The sequence below is a fragment of the Fringilla coelebs genome (assembly GCF_963513975.1).
Source record: "Fringilla coelebs genome assembly, chromosome: 3".
In the NCBI taxonomy this organism is placed as follows: Eukaryota; Metazoa; Chordata; class Aves; order Passeriformes; family Fringillidae; genus Fringilla; species Fringilla coelebs.
Window position 1 is genome coordinate 45,108,202 of NC_140030.1, and position 19,549 is coordinate 45,127,750.

Genomic DNA, 19,549 nt, shown 5'->3' on the forward strand with positions numbered 1-19,549 from the left:
GAAATTTTAATTGCGTGAAAGTTGGAAAATTCAAAGTTATAGCTGCAGTGGGAACCATAACCCTGTAATATTGTGCATTATATATTAAAGCATAAAACTTCAGAAACATGAAATATCACACATGACCAGAGGGACCCTGTTATATTTGTTCTGGGAATCATAATTTTCATTTTCCTGACTTTCATAATATTAACAACTCCATTTCAATGCCACATTAACAATCATGCATTTAATTATTTTTTAAGGAGAAGGCAAAGGAAAATAAAAGAACAGCAATGATTAGTTTAACTGAAACATCGACCAAACCCCACAGGGGAGCCACTGAGGAGTTTATACCTCCAACCTATAAAATGGAGAACATCTCAGGTAGGAGAGGAATAGAGCTTTATTCCAGTGCAGACATTTTATTTATTCCCCTCTAGTCCCTCCCTGTGAAAGCAGTTTCACTACTCACTTGTCTTAGATATATATTTTATATAATGGCAATACTGAGCTAAACAGAAAAGCATCTGCATGGTTTAATCCTTCACACCACACGTGAGTGCAGCTGTGTGACAAATGAAGACTAAAGGCAGGAAAATGTTAGTCAAAATATGGGGAGGTACTTCAAGATTGAATTTTAAGCAGATTAGCAAGATTGTATACAATCCTAAACTACAATAACATAAAATTTTCTATTTGTTTAAAAAAACAAACAAAACAACACAAATAACATTCAGAAACACCAAAATTAGCAGACATTTGCTTCCTTAACAGATATTTCTTCTAACATTTGCTTCTCACAGGGGACTACACAGAAGCCAAATTACAATCAGGTCCCCAAACAAAGCATATCATATTTTGAATGCGATCATTGCTATCACAATGAAAATATAAACCAGAAACAAGAATTAGAACAGACTTTCAAATATCACACATTTACTATCACTGATCTTCTACAAGAAAAGGAGACCACAGAACTAATTCAGTTCCCACTGCAAAGCTGTCTAACAGGAACTGCTTACAATATACCAAATCTTCAGAGAGGGAGAGCATTATACATTCGCTGAAACAGTGCACACAAAACGTAGCTAAGCATAGTTTGTACAAATTCTGCCAGATATAAAAACTACACCAGGATTATCACAAAGGAATCCCAGAGGAACCTCACAAATGCTAAAGAAAGGAACCTGCATGCTGAAGAAAGCTGAGCATAAATTCTGAAATAAGTGTAACTGTTTAAGATAGCTAATAAAAGTGGTATTCGAACCAAAATTCCACATTGCTCATGAAATATTAAAACTGAAAGACAAAACTTCAGGTAAACTCATGTATGAGAAACTACTGCTGGCTTGGGAATACATGGAATGTTTCAATGTACTTTAGACTGTTTCAATGTACTCCTCAGACTGTAACTCTCATGTACAAGAACCCACCACTTCAAAGAAGTATGTAATTTCCAGGTCACATAGATAGCATTGAGTTGTGTTTCCGCATCCTCCAAAAGCTTACTGCCAGCAAACTATCAAAATGTCAGAAGAGTGACATACACAGAACAAAAGGACTTCCCACTCACCCTGTGGTTTTATATCCATAGTGACATATGGAAAGCTGCCAAGGACAGCCATTACTTCTTCATATTTCTTATCTTCTAGAAAGTGCAGTAAATTGCGACGATCTGAGCCTTTCAAACTCACCAAGTCCTGAATACTTTTGATTTTATACTGAAAAAAAGAAAAAAGGAAGTCCCATGGTGGCACAGAACACAGTCCACGAATCAGCTCTTCATAATACATCACTGTCCCCACATCACTGTACTAATATATACACACCATTACATTTGTTCTTATAAAAAACCTCACACTTCAGGAGACTAGCAAGAATATGTTTCAAGAAACAATAAACCAAAGAGGTTGCACTCAAACCTACTAAACACAACTGCTTTAAACACTGGTGTGTTCCTCAGTATGTCACCCCTTAGAAATGGTTCCTTATAGTTTCTTATAAAATTGTTACTTCAGCCAGGTTTCTCAGAAAGTTGAGCTAAGAAATCTTACTAATAGGGGTTTTTATTTAGATAGGATACCTCAGTGCTTTCAGATTTACATTAGCAGAAATAACTCAATACAAGTTTAGCGGTTTTTTTGTACTGAACTGCCAACAAAACTAAATCCACTCCTTCTACTATTTGCAGAGCATAGCTAAAAGGATAGAAAAAACCACGAATTATTACCTCACCATTATAAATGCATGGACTTAATTAAAAACAATTTCATGCATTCGGGTAGACTGATCATACTGCCAATCTAGAGCACTGTATTTTTGAAAAACTCAGTGCATGTGATCCTGTGAATCTAGCCTAAAAAACTGAGGTTTTCCCCCTCTTTCACAGCAAACAGAGGTGGGATTGTAACATAGCCAAGTTATTTTTCCCTTAGCTACAATGCTCATGTCAAAAAATACATCTGAAATAGCTTATTTTCTCATACATTCCCTGTAGTTTAAGATTGGATTTAAAAAGTAAGTCTTTAATGACATCTGTAAGAGAATCTTTTACTTTATCCAATAGATATGACTACTTGAATATTTTATGAACAAGCATATTCAGAGAGGATTAAAACAATGCAATACCTAAGAATTCTTAGTCTTGACAGTAACACAGAAGCATTTAAACACCCCCTAAGGCTGTAGTAAAGTGAAACAAAAATTCAATCAGATAAAAAGAGTATTTTCAAGATTCATTCAAATTAACCTGTAATAAAACTATCAGAAAAGTCAACAGCTTTTAGTAGAAGCAAAGGGCTGTTTTTAACTGTTTCTGGCATTCCCAGAAGATACACTAGACTCAAATGAACAAGCAGTTTGAAATGCAGAGACAAACGGTGAAGAAACACATGCAGGTATTCAGACAAGACTATTCTTTTTCATCCTTAGTTCCATAAATCCCAACACTTACCCAACTACAGTTATATAGTAAAAGCTTTATGAGACACACTCTTTCACACAAAGGATCACAAAACCTGAAATGCCTCCCACAGTAACTGATTTTTCTTCTTTTATGAACTCCTCTGTGTAAGCTTCCAAATATATTTTCTATCAAAGTACATTAAGAACAATGTAAAGTCAAACAAGCCCCCCCGCCCCCGCCATCCCCAGAAAAAAAAGTCCCAGTGGGATATTCCAGACACATTCTGGAAGAATATTAAATAGGAGATAGAAACTGTTTTTTTTGTTTCTTAGATCAACACAGACTGATCTTTTGCACTTAACAGATTTCTGAATCTAATTCCCACCTCCTAACAGAGATGGACTTTTTAAAAACCAAAAGCAGACAGAACATCTAGGAAGCATTGTATTGAGTTCCTTAAAAATAAATCTATTTCTATTCTCTTAGTTAATTCATGACCTTGCTTACTAAGCCACAAAGAGGTAAAAGAAGTAGCATATAGCATTTTAAGAGGTTACCAAGTATCATTTCTATTTTTGTACCTTTTTATGATTGGAAACTCTTCTCAGATTGTCCTCTTCAATGTGAGGCAGCTGTAAAAGGGGAGACTTGAACTGCTGAAGTCCCTGGACTGTCATCTGAGAAAGTTTCATACAATTTTCCAAAGATCCCAAAGATGGAGCACGGAACTCCCTTTCTTGGGGAGAATGAAACAAACAACATAATTTTTAATTGCCTTCTTCTTACACTTTTCCAATGTATAATTGCATTACAGAAAACCTCATTTCCAGTCCACCAAGCAAAAGAAAGAGACATCTTAAAATGTTCAGTATAATTAACTAGGCCGACTTTTTACTCTCACTCCAGCCACACAGACCAGCAGACACTTTCCTCCCTCTATTCAGGATGTCACAGCTGAAGATTAACATTGTCTGAGGGAACAACTGCACAATGTATCTATATAATTATTATAGACAAAAATTTCACCAATTCAGTTTTAAAAAATGCAGCATCAAAACAAACTTATTTTATATTTGTATGTTTTCTGCGTGTATAACATGTTTAGTGTATCATTTGTTATAATTTATCATTAAACATTAATCTTTTACAATACATTATTTATACAATTTCCATCTTGAGAAATGAGCATATAGGTAGCAGCCTATCACATGCAAGAAGAAACCTACATTTATAATTGAAGCTAAGCAGAGAGTATTATATTATGTTAGAAGGCAATAAGAAAAGCTGTAAAAATATCAAATGCATTACTTTTATTTCTAAATGTATTGGTTAAAAGGGGTGTCTGAGCAAACACCTATTTGACTTTTCTTTTAGAAATTACCTATGATTCTTTTCATATTTTAATGTACAAAAAGACCTACACTCATAAATAAAATGATTATAAGTAGACAAGGAGAATTAAGTCTTAACCAGAACAGAGCAAAAGAAAACAAAAAAAAAAACAAAAAACCCCACTTAGCAATTATTAGTCCTCATCACATCTGCAAAGAAATGAAACAGCAAAGCAGACACAAACTGCAATAACTTTGTTTGACAACCATTCATTCATAAATAAAACTTCTCATAAACCCTGTTAGGAGGACTCATTTCAGACCACTTCTTATCTTGCTGCAGATTTCTAAGCGGCTATGAGGGCATAGTAACTGCACATGGTAGATCACGGTTCCCTCTGCTCCAGCTGCCCCTCTGCTCTTCCAATTGTCTCTTTCTTCACTAATTACACCTAGCTACAAATTACACCAAGCTATAAATATCTTCAGCTATCAAATCAAATTACATGGAAGGACATGTGACAATTATATGCAATGCAAAGAGAAGTAGAACACACAAATGGAACTACCTGGCTAGACACACGGGTAACTAGGAAAGATGTAACATCGACCTTTAAAAAAAATGTAGTAATGGAAAGATTAATGTCCCAACCAAGTAACAGTACATTTACTTTCTATCTTACTCAGCTTCTACCTCCCCTGTAATTTTTTTGGCTGCTGCTGCTGCTAAGGAAAGTCACAGGATTTTTTTTTTTATGTTAAAAAAACACACTGCAGACCAAGTCAATAAAAGAATCCTAAATAATCTCTGACAAACTGTCTTTTGCAGGAAATTCACCTAGAGCTTTGAGACCACAGAGCACTAGTCAGAGTAGAAAATATTCTCTTTTTTAAAGGATTGACTCATCATCCATATGACAGTAGAAAAATATTTTAAAGTTGGAAAGTATGATCTTGGTTTCCTGAAAAGAACACAGGTCTTTATGTTCCCTGAGAGTGGACTTGAGGACAGCATAGCTTTTAACATTCCCCAAATGCCCCTGCCATAAAATTAATGTCATTGCTGTACCTATTTTGACAGCTTCTGATTGTCAAATTGCACAATACAAGATGACCTTTAATGTAAGATTATTAAATTGACCAAAAATAAAGAATCATAGAATAGTTTGCATTGACCTCAAATACCATCTAGTTCCAACCCCCTGCCTTGGGTAGGGACACATTCCACTAGACCAACTTGCTCCAAGCTGCACTAGACCAAGCTCAATCCAAACTACCCTTGAACATTTTCAAGGATGGGGCATCCACAGCTTCTCAGGGAAGTTGTGCCAGTATCTCCCCACCCTCACCAGCAAAGCATTTCTTATCTAAAACCTCCCTCTTTTAGTTTAAACCCAACATATGACATTAAAGTAAGTCAATCCCAAATGTAAACGCAAATTTTAGTTGCTTGGCAAGGACTGGCATACAACTGGGTCAAGCCACCACCTCTTTATTACGCTGCAGCTTCCAAACTGAATTAAGGAATGTGCTTTGACTGGACAGCTGAACACATGCCTAACTTCTGCAGGCACTTACTGGAGCACATCCCATGGTTTTGGCAGCAAACACCGCATTTGACAAGGCAGCTATCTACTCATCATATTTAAGGATGATCTCAAGGAAGCCATGAAAATAATTTACACCCGCTGGTTCTCAGGTATCAGCTAAAGAGCCCCAGAACAATGGATGCAAGCAAGGGATGCCACAAAGCAAAGCACCAGGCTCAAGAAGATTCCTATCAAGTGTCTTTCTCCAAAAGACCTGATTACAAGGTAAGCATAAATTGCTGCAGACATTTTTAAGCTCCTAATACTAACAAAAACATTTCAGAATATTTGAAAGACAGGAATGCAGCACAAAATGAGACTTCACATCCCACTATCAATTTAGGTTTCATAAAGTATGATCTGTCCCCAAAATATTTCTTTAGATAGTATTAACACATGCCATTGCCTTTGTACATTCACAGAGCTAGGACTGCTGAAAATCTATGACTAATTGGAGCATGTGATCTTTTTATGTACTGTGTCAAGGTTGATTTAAGTGAAAATTAGAACTAGCCCCAAAACCAACTGCAGTTAAGTTTTAAGTCACTTTAAATTATGGTGACAAATATAAACTTAAGCAAAGCAGTCTCTTAAAAATTTCAATACCTAAATTCAATTTTAATTCATCTCAAAAAAACACAAACAACACCAAACCAATGCCACCTTTACAAAGTCCAGTTGTTTCCCAGGGCAACACAGCTCTCTCTACATGCACAGTCATCAAAAACAGGGTAAATGCATTACATTTGTTAAATAAATAGTAAGTTGTTAAAAGCAGTGACTTCACTATAGACCAAAGACTGTTGGTACCACCTTCTCTTTAACACCATGTGCTGAAAGCACTGGCATGGAAGCAAGAGGAAATGTTTGGTTGTTTGAAAGTGGCAGTAGCCAGAAATTTGTACCAAACTTTGGAAATAATTTTAAGAAAAGCTGTTAAAGAAACACCAGACAAGTCCTCAACTATACCTATGATACATACCTACTTTTTTCCCCAAATCTAGGGAAGTAATTTCTACCGAACATAATGACAGCTATAAATTCTCTTCTGCTTTCACAAACTGACTGAGGCTGGAAGAGATAATGATAATCCCTGGAAATTGTTAGTGGTAGATGTTGTTCAGATTTGGTTTATAAATAACCATTTCACATGCTAATAAAAAATTAGTTTACATGACTGTATTTCAAAATACTGTCTCCTTTTATTTTAATTTAAGTTAAAATCGAAAGTTTGGGAACTTGAAAGCAGTTTATTAAGAGCAATGCATCTATAAATATTTATTTTACTATCAAATTAAGAAAGAAACTCTGTGTATATTCAGAAGTAGAGGAAAAGAATACAGTTACCTGAAGGTCATTTAGGTTGCAAAGTATATAATGCACTCTGTTCAGTATATTATTTCAGCTTTTACAAGAAGAATTAGGTGTTTCTCATTTTTCAAAGACTTCCAGTTCTGTTGCATGAAAAAAGCTTCTGCCTGTGTTATTTTAGTTTCATTTTGCACAAGAGAAAACAACTATTTGCTAGTTGACTAATATATACACCATATAGGCCATCTAAAAATGTATATTTCAGAGCTCTGAAGTACTTTACAGTATCACAGAGGTTCAGGTATTTTTTATCAAGCACTATCCAAATTTAAAGAAAAAATAATCTAAGCTAGCACACAACATCCTTACCTGCTCACATCCCTTTTCACACTTTATTTTGTTATGGGGCACAATTTCCAGCACCACTTGCAATAGTTCTGGGAAATATCTTTCCCAAAATGATTCTTACTAGGAGGCTATCAATGCTCATTAAAGGAGTCTAGTGAAGTATTGCTTGATAGCAAAAAAACGGTGACCAGTTTGACATTAAAAAAATGCCTTGACTATATTTGGTGCAAAAAAGGAGTGATATCCAAGTCTTTGCTTCCTTACACTGCAAAGAACCATCTTCTGAGTAACTGCCTGTTTACAGTGGAAAAAAATGCTGAAATATTATATTTCAATTAAATTATCATTTCTATGGCAAGACATACAGCTAAGCACCTGCCCCTACAACTTCAGAATAAAACTACATAGCAGGCTAAAGAACATAGAATTCTGATACAGAGAAATATGAGCAACATACAAAGAAATAATGACAAAGAAATTATCTAAAAAACAAGAGGCACTCATAACAAGAGAGAAAAAATTGTAGAAGTGCAAATGGAAAGAACACAAGTCTTATACTAAATGCTTTGCTACTGAAAATGAACCACATCTTCAAGAAAAGGTTTTCAATTGCAGTTAAGGAGAAACTTTAATTGCAAAAATTACAAGCAGGACACAAACACACTCAGGATTTCAGAGCAGAGCTTGGCAGCAGCAGCATTTCAATCCTCAAAACAGAGAACTCTCTCATTACAAAAAGAGCAGAAGTGCATTTAGGCATTTCTAAATATCACAGGTTAAGTCTCTCACAAGACCCAAAGACTTTATGAAGTATCATAGTGAAGAAACATATTCACTGGTTTTAATTATACAGTTTCTTTTCTTACCTTCCCTGCTTCGAGCCATTATTATTAGTTGGCAGATCACATTAATCATTTCTTGAAGTAGTGCAGGACTCTTCTTAAGGATAAACTGCTGATCTGCAAGATACAACTGGCTGCAATTATGCTATACTACTATTAGGAAAAACAATCAGGGAAAAAAAGTTTACATGAACTGGACCATTTAATGGCATGGTCTTCACTTCTACTCATTCTTGTATTACCAAAAATGCCACTTTATTCTTACTGACATCTCCATCTGTAACATTCCTTAAAAATACTAGGAAAATCAAAGTGCTAAGAGGAAACAAATTTTGTATACCAGCTTCCACACCAAATGAAACAATATTTATTAGATCTATCTAAAAAGAAGCAACAGGATGGTAAGACAATTTACTAGTCATAGTAAAAATCACATTAATTCTTTAGGTAATCACAGGTTAAAACCAGGATTTTTAATTTTAAGTGAAACACCAGTCTTGCAAAAAACATTATTTGCAACATATCAAATTTTTTTGAATGCAGTTCTGTGAAGTTCTAGGTACAAACAGTAACTAAGGAGAAGAAATATTAGATATTTTTCATGACTTTTTAAAATTGATTATTTTTCTTTTGAAAGGAACTGAAAAATTTGAAGCAAAGAATTTTCCCTGGTTTGTTGGTTTGCGTTTGGTTTTTTTTATTTCCATTAAAATGTAGAACATCTCAATTTTGCTGGTCAGCCTAGAACTATGGCTTTCATGGATGAAACTTAAGAAATGCATTTAGAAACATTTCAGCTTCAATATTTAAAAGTATTAAAAATTCCAAAACACACACCAAAGCTCACAGGTAACTGATATTTAAAGTTCTTATCTTGTTATCTTTACTTCACATAGTGGGCTAAAAACCTCTAAAAATAAATACACATGGAAATGCTATAGAGAGCAGCATTATGCTGATCTTGGACTTCTTTGCTCTGAAAAGCAAATATACTTAATGTTTAACTTTTTATTCTATTACAAAAATCAAAAACAATTTCTCTAAGCCATATTTGCAGCCAAAAGCCTTAAACAGTAAAATATCAGTATTGCAGGGCTGTCAGGGGAGTGAGGAAATGCTAAGTAAATGCTCTAAAGGGTCATTAAAGTTGAAAAATTAAACAGAGACTTGCATAGAGACTATTGAGTAGAGATCCATTCAACTCCTTCTAGGACAAGTATCAAAAGTACTGTAGCATTCAGCAATGGTTGCATCATAATAATCATGCAGCATCTTCCTCTGTTTCCAGTAATATCTGATATGGGGAGAAGCCATTACCTTCTTCAAGGACCTCAGGAACTTGCATCCGGGCAAGATGGGTCAACAGCAGAACTCTGGCTTTCAGACTGTAAGGGTAGGTGAGAGGAGGCTCATTCTTCTTTAAATTTATGCCACCAATTTCTCTGATTAGCTAAAATGAAACAGTTAAACAGCTATTTTATTGCAAAATACAAGCAAATACAGGAGAAGAGTTCACAAGGGAAAAAAGCATGTTCACGAAAGCAAGAGTTTAAGTAACTTTTCCTTGGAAATTTTGCAGAGATGAACATTAGCCATTTTTATTCAAAACCCAGCTCCAAAAAGTTAAAAAGTGTCTTTATAAACCTTTTTTCCGTGTGCAAATGGGTGGGTTGTAAAGATTTGCATGCAATAAACTTGTCTTATGAATGTTAAGTAAATTTGTATTAACAGATAAATATTTTAATATCTGATTTTATTGCCAAGGTTTACTAGATTCAACCATATTTCTAAGGCATTGAACTTAATATGCACAAGCAACAGCATCACTTTGAGACCTTTCCCCCATCTAAGACACAGCAAACTTCCATAGGAATAATTTAAGGTAAAACAGGAAGGAGGTTTACAAGCCTGAAATCTCTGGTAGGCTGAAGATCAAGTAGTTTAACTTCTTTATAAACCACACCATCTTGAAAAAAGCATGGTGTTCTTTACTCAGGATGACCTTTCCTGTTCCCCACGGGACCAAGATCCACAATTCAAACAGGTCTGAGTAACAGTAGCTCAGATAAAGTAGCATTAGTACATGGCCCAGAAGCTTCAATTTTTAAGCTCAAAAATTCCAAAATCTTAAGACAAAAAGAGAACTTTGGGTATCAACAGCTAAGCTACACCAACCAGCCTTTCCCCACACTTGAAAAAAAGATCTTCTGACTCTGTTCTTATAAGAAACTTGTAAGAAGCTTCTTATAAGCACATCCTGGTGTAACCCCAGATCAAGAACAGTAAAACTTAGAAAAGAGAATTTTGCAAAAAATGGGAACATTGACCATGGCCCAAGAGCAAGATACACTAGCAGAAATTATTAGCAATACCCTTCTGTGTTGATGCTTCAGTGAATTGTTCTGCCATATAGTCAGAAAAAAACTCAGATGACACTGAGTACTGGACCTTTGGAAAGGGAACAAAATCTGTCATAAAATGCAAAGTCATGCACTTGCATACAAACAAGAACAGCAGCTTGAAGATGGTAATCTGTTAGCTGGAAAACAGAGATACCTAAGATGGGGAAATTCTGAAAACTTACTGATCCCACTCTACTTGTACTAAACCACCATATAAAACAACTGTGGAAAAGACTATGCTGAAAGTCATTCCCTGCAGAAATACAGGAACAGTGGTGCCACCAACTAAGGCACCGTTAAGACATAACACAGAATACCGTGGACACTTCTAAGCAGATGAAAAATAATGTAAAATTTAGAAATCTATCAACTGGGAACAGTACCCTGTTCAGTACACAGCAGGAGGAGCAAAATGAGCTTTTTGGAAAAGAGAGGAATGAAAGACAGCAGTTCTTCTAGTTTAGCAAAACAAAGACAAAAAGATGACTAATGGGCTATTGCTTGTGTCTACAGATGCATAAGGATATACACAGCACGAATTGTTTAGACTCCAGAATAGCGATGATAAAAACCAAGGATACAAATTGGTCACAAACAAGACTCCTAATCACTAGAACAGCAAGTTCTGGAACAGCTTCTCAGCAGGATATGGTTACAGAAGGCTTGACTGCTTTTTAAATAATGAATGATTAAATGTAAAAGGCCTTGCAGAATGCCAGTGCTGGCAACAGCATGGGTGAAGAACCATTGATCAAGGTCTTTTCCAGCCTTTTGCTCTCATTGCTGAAAAACCCCACTTTACTGCAATTCCATCTTCTACTCCAAGTTCACAACATGATAAAGAATTTGTAAAAGAGACAAAGACAATTAAGTAAAAGAAAATAGACTGACTCTTACATTTAGGTCACGTTTAAAACATGAAAACTCAACTGTGTGCATGCAAAGGTTAAATCTGTGAGACTATTTCCCCCTCTTTTTGCCAACTCAAAACATTTTTATTGGAGCATTTTGTATACTGTGTTTTAAACTTCTTAAATCAAAGCATTAGTTTCTGATAAATAAGACTTTCTAATACTCTGCTAGTAAAAATTATTTGCCACAGTATGCATTTATGGCATATCTGATGTCATTGGAAACACCAAATGGAAATTAATATAAAAGACAATCTGAGGGGAACAGATATTCATGGAGGAATCTCCATGATATTTAAAGACTAATTCGGACATCAGATAATTTTATTTTACTGGTAATGCACTCAACCAGATTTGTGTTAACAATTTAAAAGAACATCAAATGGTGATCACCTCCTTATGTCAATTCTCAAAATTTTTAAGGATTAACACCCTAATTTCCTATTTACTTTACCCCTCCCCAAAAGTCCAATACAGCGCAGCCTATATACTAAACCAATTCAATTTAAAACAAGCATTAGCGCCATTAATGCTATCTTCCTTTAAAAAAGTTCAAATCAAGTCTAGCTTCTAACTCCTATTTCTGAAGGGATACAGTTGCCTCACTACAAAGCTAATGCCTGACAAACTTGAATTCTGCCAGCTGGTGACCCAGAAGCATCACCTCCCTCTTCCCTTGAAGGGGTCAGTTAAAACACCTCTGGACATGACTGACCTGAGGTATCTGGATGTTGTCCGCTGGTCTGCTCGTTGCATCTTTGTTGTACTGAGGATCAAATTCAGATGCCCCTGCTAAAACCATGATAAGCCCTGCAAAGATAATTGGAGTCAGACAAAGAAAATGTCAACATCCTAAGCCACCAACTGATTTCTTCTGAACCTTCAGCCATAAAACTTATTCCTGTTCCTCCCCCAACAACCATGAATATCCATGTCCTCTACTTAATGGATCAGTTACTACTGCCACAGGGCAAAGGAGGCAGGAATCAATGTCTGGCACAAAACAAAAGAGATGATTCAAGGCTCAATTTTGCATGGTATGAAGTCCAGCATTTGACACTTAATGTCTTGAAAAAAACATAATTAGACTTCATTAGGATTAGCAGACATCACTGCACAGCAGTTTGACTACTTCTGCATGCTTACAGAACCATTCCTCTCACCAACCCATGTGCCTGCAGCAGTACCACAATGTGTATGGAAGAAGGAGGCAGGAAGAATAAAATTTCAGCTCCATTTTCTGCATAGTCAGCATTGAAAATTCACAAAAAAATTATTGTAATTATGAGAAAAGCAGTCCAATAAATAATCCTACAAACAAATTGCACAAAGATGATGGACCACTCTTTTCTTAATGTGATTAGGAAAATCCATATTACCACAAAACATTCTGTAGTGTAACTAAAATGAATGCCCTAGACAACTTGATATTTTAGTCCCACTGTGAGCTTCCTGCTCATGAACATACCAGACCCCTCAGCCACAGACAATCAGAGAGAGCTCACACAATCATTTGTTCCAGTTAAAATAACTTTTTCAGCAGTAGTTATTTCAGCTTCCTTATTTTGAGCAAATGCTCTTACAAGCAAGCCAAAGTTATTTTTGCCTACCTGCAGAGCCCAGTGAGTTCAAACTAGTAACAATGAATCAAGTTCCCCGAGCATCAATTTTCATTTCCATGCTCAATTACCTATTCACTTCCTCAGCACAGCATATTGAAGACTTTCAGATGACTATAAATATCTTCCCATTATTTAATATCAACAAGTGAAAACCTCCAGGAAAGGAGATTGTGAAAGTCTGCTTGTCCTGAAGCTTGAAAAAATACCTTAAAACAAGGCAAGTCATGCAGATTTATCTCATCATTTTCCTAGCCTGGCTTGATTACATTTGCTGACACTCATATACCACACTACAGTGGAATTCACAACCAAGCAAAAGCCTCACCCAATCACTGTGTGGTTTGTCTAAGCCACCTCAGCTGCACCTCAAGTTTTCATTCAGACTGCACAACAGACCTCAGTAGAAAAAACTGACCTGCCTCTGATCCTGGAACTACCTAAAAGTGTTAAGTTCTTAAATAAGGCCACTTAAACCTACAGTTCACTTTTTAACCAATCTTTAGGAGGGACAAGGAAAGCCTCAAAGCTGGGTTCTGAGCAAGGTTCAGTATAAAACAAAGTACTGTTAAAAACAAACCTGAAAAAAGTAAGTGATCTCCCTAAACTTCTAAAGTCTCACCTACTCTCTCTTTTCTTACCTAGCTGGAGATAGGAAAAAGCATAAGAGTATGACAGAAGAGTATAAAACAGTCTGAACTAATCCCACACACAAACCCATGTGTCCTGTGAATAAAAGGGTAACATCTTTGCATACTCTTATTCCCTACACCATTTGGATAACCTGCAAAGCATTTCTGCTCTGTACAACAAGGATGGATCAAGAGCAGATTTCAGCAATCTTCCAGCAAATTTAAAGCTGAAAAACAGTGCAATTCAAAGGATTAAGAAAATATACTTATGAACCCTTTTTTAGAAAGTTTTGGGGGTTCCTCTATTCTGTTTTTCAATTGCTCTGAGCATGCAATCTAGTTAAATCCTATTTAGAACTAAGTAGTACTGTGCCAATTCTTGAGGCTCACACCAGCCTTACATTCCAACTGTAAGATACAATTTTGCAGCAACAAAGTACACCTACAGTTTTCCACCAAAAAAAGGGGGGGGGGGGGGTCCTTTAAAATCAGGGAATAGACAAGAAAAGGAAGTATATTGAAAGCTACAAACAAGTAACAACATAAAATTGATAGCAATTTTTAAACAGAAATTTAGCTCTCTATTCGAACACCTAAAAACAAGAAATGCTGTTGCATTCTTTATGCATACAAAAATTTTATGAAGCTCCTAAAAATTCCAAAGCCCCTTTTTTTACACTAACAGAAGAAAACACACAGAAGTTGGCTCCTACTGGCAACTGAGGGCTACAGGCAAGTGAGCATGTTTTTTCCAACATGCAGTACCCCTTTTTCTTTCTTTTTTTTTTCATGTATAGATAGATATAAATATAGATCTATACAATTCCCTCTCCCAGACATTTACTTTTTACAGAGTATTCTTTACCTGCAACAGAATTAAGTTTTAAAAGCACTCTAAAGGAACCAGAAGCTTTACTTTAACCTAATTAAGGCCTATAAAATAGAAGTATTTCAATGTCAGCAGACTGACACTTCCAGAGGAACACATCTACAATTCAAGATGCCTTTTACTTACGTTTCATGTCCATGTTCCGGGTTTTATAGACAAAATATGTATATATTTGAGTTGTCCGAATGAGAATCTGATCTCCGCTGTATCGTATTGATCGGTACCACCAGGAACCCTGAAATAGTCAACAGGAACAGACTGATGTCAGCTACAAGGAAGCATCAAAACAGCCATACTGCATGACCTCGCGTCTGTCAACAACCAGGTGGCTCAGCCCAACTGATATCATGTATGTTGAGGTGAACTGAATATCAAAAAGGAGAGGGGAACAAAAATGTATTTGCTGACACAAACTTTAAAAGCACACTGATAAATTAATCTGAGAGAATCTAATGTTAAACATTTTTAAATGACCTCTAGCCTAGAGACATTTTCCCCAGCACATACACCTGCACATATATACACTACTTGGTTTATTTCTGGTGTTGTTCTAATTAATCCACTAAATAAATTCACTTGATTTACCACTTGCTATACATGATGTGGTAACTCCTTACAGTGCAACTCAGCATTCAAATCTAGTTTAGGCAGGCCAAGACCAAACCAAGAACAAAGATTTCTTCCACTATGAGAAAATTTGCAAAACTGTGTTTTAAGTCACCTGACCACAAAATGCTTTTCAGAAGAGGAATCTGGAGATGGCATGGGGGCCTTACTGCAAATTTCCAGAATTATGCCATACACCTTCACGTTGACAGAAGAAGAGCAACACTCTGATAATTGCCTCATTAGCATAACACCAGTGACTCAAATTACAGAACTCACTCTACAGTGGCTGTACTCTCTAATATATTTTCAGAAAAATGGTGTGCTGGGTTATAAACTGCAATCTGTTCATTAAACTCCTCCCTGTAAGCAAAACTCATTTGACATAAGAAAACACATTGAAGATACTCCTCAGTGTGAAATTTACTATCAGTGATGAGCAACAAGCAGTAAAGGAGTTAAGTGATGCTTACTACTATTAGTTTCATAATAGTGAATTCCCCCATTATGGAAAGAATTCTGCAATCCACTTAATTATTTGGGAAATACTCAAGGAGTGGCTCCAACAAATTTTTTAATAAATTAGGTTTTGATTCATCTGCGAATAGATGAATGCTGACACAGTATATTACACAGCTTTCTACAATGTTTTTCTGCATAAAAAATTAATTATAATCCCAGAGCTATCAAATATTCGTACAAGTATTGGAAGAAAAATGTACCTTGCCAGTTCAAACCTACATGAAAAAGGCTGCCCTAACTGCTTCTGCAGACACAGCTCCTGTCTCTCGCCTCATGTACAGGACATTATTTAGGTCAGTGGAAGCCTGGAAAGAACTACTTATCAGTATTGTCCTTTCTCATTAATCTGGATTCAAAGGGTAGAAGTAGCCTGACTTTATTTTAGATGCCCATTAAACATAGGATGACTACACTGCAGTTAAGTTTGCGTTCTTTATTGATTCATGAAAGAGAAACAGACCCATTAAAGGCATGAATTATCTTGTATGTCTACTTTCAAATGAAATGATAAAATAACTTGCTCCATAAAAATGACTATTTCTCTTCACTGATTTATAAAAGAAATTTACAGTGACAAGTCTGAACATACAAGTCGACATCTGGTATGGGGCAAGAAGAGGCAGAACATTTTTTCTGTGTTCAGAACATTTGAAAACAACAGCAAGGTTGTTTTCCTTTCACTTGAGCTATGATAAACTTGGTGTAAATCACTAAAAGTATCTATATACAAAAGAGCATTAACTGAATCCTAAAAGGAAAGGCATGAAAAAATTTTGCATCCTGGATTTTAGACTTTTTATTCAACCATTTGTTGAAGTCAGCACATTTAATCTTCTAAACTAAATTTTCAATTACACAGAAAGACTCAAAGGGAAGGAATAATGTCTCTTTGAGTCTCTGCACACACTGATGCAAGCAGTTGCCAAGACCTCAGGACACTTTTTCAAATGAAAATCTTCTTTTCAAGAACATGAGGGCCTTTTGGTGTCAGTTTTCTGAATCTTGATTCATGCCACACCCCAAATGCACAATCCTTGGGTAAGAAAAATTGTTCAAAAGCAATACTTTAGGGCAAACCCAAGCCCTGAAATAACACTCACCGACCAATTGATTCCTCACACAATGCAATGTCAAGGGCAGACATATCATGTTGTACAGAAGATCAATAGAAACAGAAGTTATTTAAACAAAGGCAGGTAGGAAAAACCAAATCAACACCTGCTTCACCTTCAGTAATCATTCTAGCACCACCAGCTTTACTATAACACCACTGAATAGCCTCTTGAGCTCATCACCTCAATAATTTTCTTGAGAAAGAAGCTACAAGACAAATTACATGACTTAATAATTCTTGTGATAGCCAGTATTTTTCCTGGAGTCTCCTCCCTATCATAGCACTGCATTTTTCTGTAAACTCTACAGCAGCTACACTCTTTTCACATTAAAACACCACCTTTTAAAAAACAGCTCACTTGCACTCTCTATGAAAGGTAAGAATGAGAACTCAGACAGCTTTGTTTACAACTTGCTTACAGAGAGCAGAATATCAGATACTACTTACCACAACAACTGGAAGAATAACCATAAATGCTAATCCATATACAAACAAGACCTACAGAAAAAATACAAAACATACTTTATTACATACTGTGGCTACTTAATATCACTCTTGTTTAATCTTTATTCTAAAATAGTCAAGCAGTACTACCACAAGCTTATTAAAAATTATCACAAGCTTATAGCATAACAGTGCAATTATTTCTGAAGAGCAACTTACAAGTAATATAACTAGGTATGGCTTAAATAAGGAGTGTCAGTTTAGTGTGATTCACATATGAATCAGTTTAAATGATTCACATACAGTCACAGGTCAGTTTCTTTAATAAATAAAAAGTTGGCAGCAAGACTGTGATGCAGTGGACAGACGATCAAAAGAAATCAAGTGGTTAAGAAAAACACCTTGCAGCCACAAATACAACAGGAAGAACATTTAGATACTGTGTGATTAGAGCATCACTAGCAAACCAAATGGAACTAGAGAAGCCCAGCACGCAGCTCTAACTGTGTTTCCTTGCAAGAGCAAACACACACTCTGTAGCAGGGGTGACCACAGTAGAACCTCCTTGTCATTGGAATGAGATCCATCCAAACATATTCATACTTTACTCTCAAAGGTTAGATTTAAGCTACTCTAAGACTCCTGAAATTTGCTTCAAAGATGTGCGCTTGGACCAAAGTATTAATGTGTTTTGACTGAAAATGTGCAGTATTAACCATTAAATGTTTTTTTTTTTCAAAAACACTTGAAAGTTCACCTTAAAATCTTGAGCTAAGTAAGCTAACTTACCAAAATTGAATTTTTCTGATCCACAATCCAAGCTGGCAAAGCTATACCAAAGCTTGTAGCTGTAGGATGAAAGAAAATAAGTTCACTGTAAAATACTGAGAAACATTTTTAAAGTCACATTATGGCTGACAAAAAACAAAACCACCAACCCACAAAAAACCCACTCGTGTTTATTACTTCAATAAGCAAAATTTTAACAAATACAGCCAAATTAAGCAACAAATTCGAAATATGCCAAGTATGCAATAATAGGACTTAAATCCAACACCTGAAATACTAAATATTTTAGCCTAACATATTGCAGTGAAATAGACAGGCAAGGTTTATTCTTTTTTTTTTTTTTAATTGAAAGATTTGTGAGTTTTGCATTGCAGAGTTTTTAGCAGCTTAACTAAATATAGTTAAGTAAGTAAATGAACTGCAAGAAAATGGTCTGAGAAAATTACTTCTATGGGTAGCTCTATTGGTTTGTCCCTCTAGGAAAAGGTTCTAAGCTGTAAACTGTAAACACAAAACCCTCTGTCAGTTTGAATTTCTGTGATTGGTAAGAAAGAAAGAGGAACACTCTTCAATTCAGAAGAAGTTGGGCTATAGAAAACAAAAGACGTGATTCTCTAACATCTCCAGTATACAGATCAGAATAGAGAGTGGCATAAAATAGCTTTTCAGACACAGGTGGTAATAAATTGAATTTTGCAAACACTACCTATCCCAATACTAAGAGTTCCATGAAACCAGTGGGGGAAAGAAAAGAAAGTAAGACTTTACATATTTTTAGGACCTGCTTAAAAGAAAAACAACGTGTTTTCCTTAGTACTAGCAGCTATCCATGAGGAGCAATGCCTTAAATAAGGATGGGCTAGGATCCCTCTGCAGTTAGGCACTACACTGATACCATCTCCAACAGACTGTGACAGCCATCAATTCAGAGAAACAGTTGTTATCCACAAGCCCAATGTGACTTCTCTAAGTTGAAAATTACTATCCCTTGAGTCTCCAATCAAACATCTGACAAGCCTGACCACACCTCAGCCTTAGGAGTTCAACCAGATGATATTTACCACATTAAGTTACAGGAAATGCCTTGCTCTGGAGAAGGAAGATCTCCAGACTCTAACCTGTTAATGATGATGGATTTTTAGAAGAATCCACTAAAAATCTGTCTTTTAATGATGAAGTAAATTTCAGTTTCCCACAATATTTTTGACCTTTAGGATTGCAGACTTAAATTGTTCCAGGAACAGAAGCAGTTCAGTAAAAACCTCTTTCTCTTCTGGTCAGAGAGCCTCCTTGCCCCCTTTCATGCTCACTGA

General features: G+C 35.8%; 1 protein-coding gene across 1 annotated transcript in view; it reads right to left on the minus strand.

Moving 5' to 3' along the window:
- Positions 1 to 19,549, minus strand: part of SEC63 (SEC63 homolog, protein translocation regulator) — a 54,106-nt gene that overhangs the window by 11,085 nt on the left and 23,472 nt on the right. The window contains exons 6-13 of the mRNA XM_084201697.1: positions 18,237 to 18,295; positions 17,451 to 17,501; positions 14,888 to 14,996; positions 12,337 to 12,431; positions 9,626 to 9,758; positions 8,333 to 8,425; positions 3,469 to 3,623; positions 1,556 to 1,703 (exon numbers count right to left, since the gene is read on the minus strand). Coding sequence (XP_084057823.1) covers positions 1,556 to 1,703; positions 3,469 to 3,623; positions 8,333 to 8,425; positions 9,626 to 9,758; positions 12,337 to 12,431; positions 14,888 to 14,996; positions 17,451 to 17,501; positions 18,237 to 18,295 — 843 coding nt within the window. The remainder of the gene's footprint in view (positions 1 to 1,555; positions 1,704 to 3,468; positions 3,624 to 8,332; positions 8,426 to 9,625; positions 9,759 to 12,336; positions 12,432 to 14,887; positions 14,997 to 17,450; positions 17,502 to 18,236; positions 18,296 to 19,549) is intronic.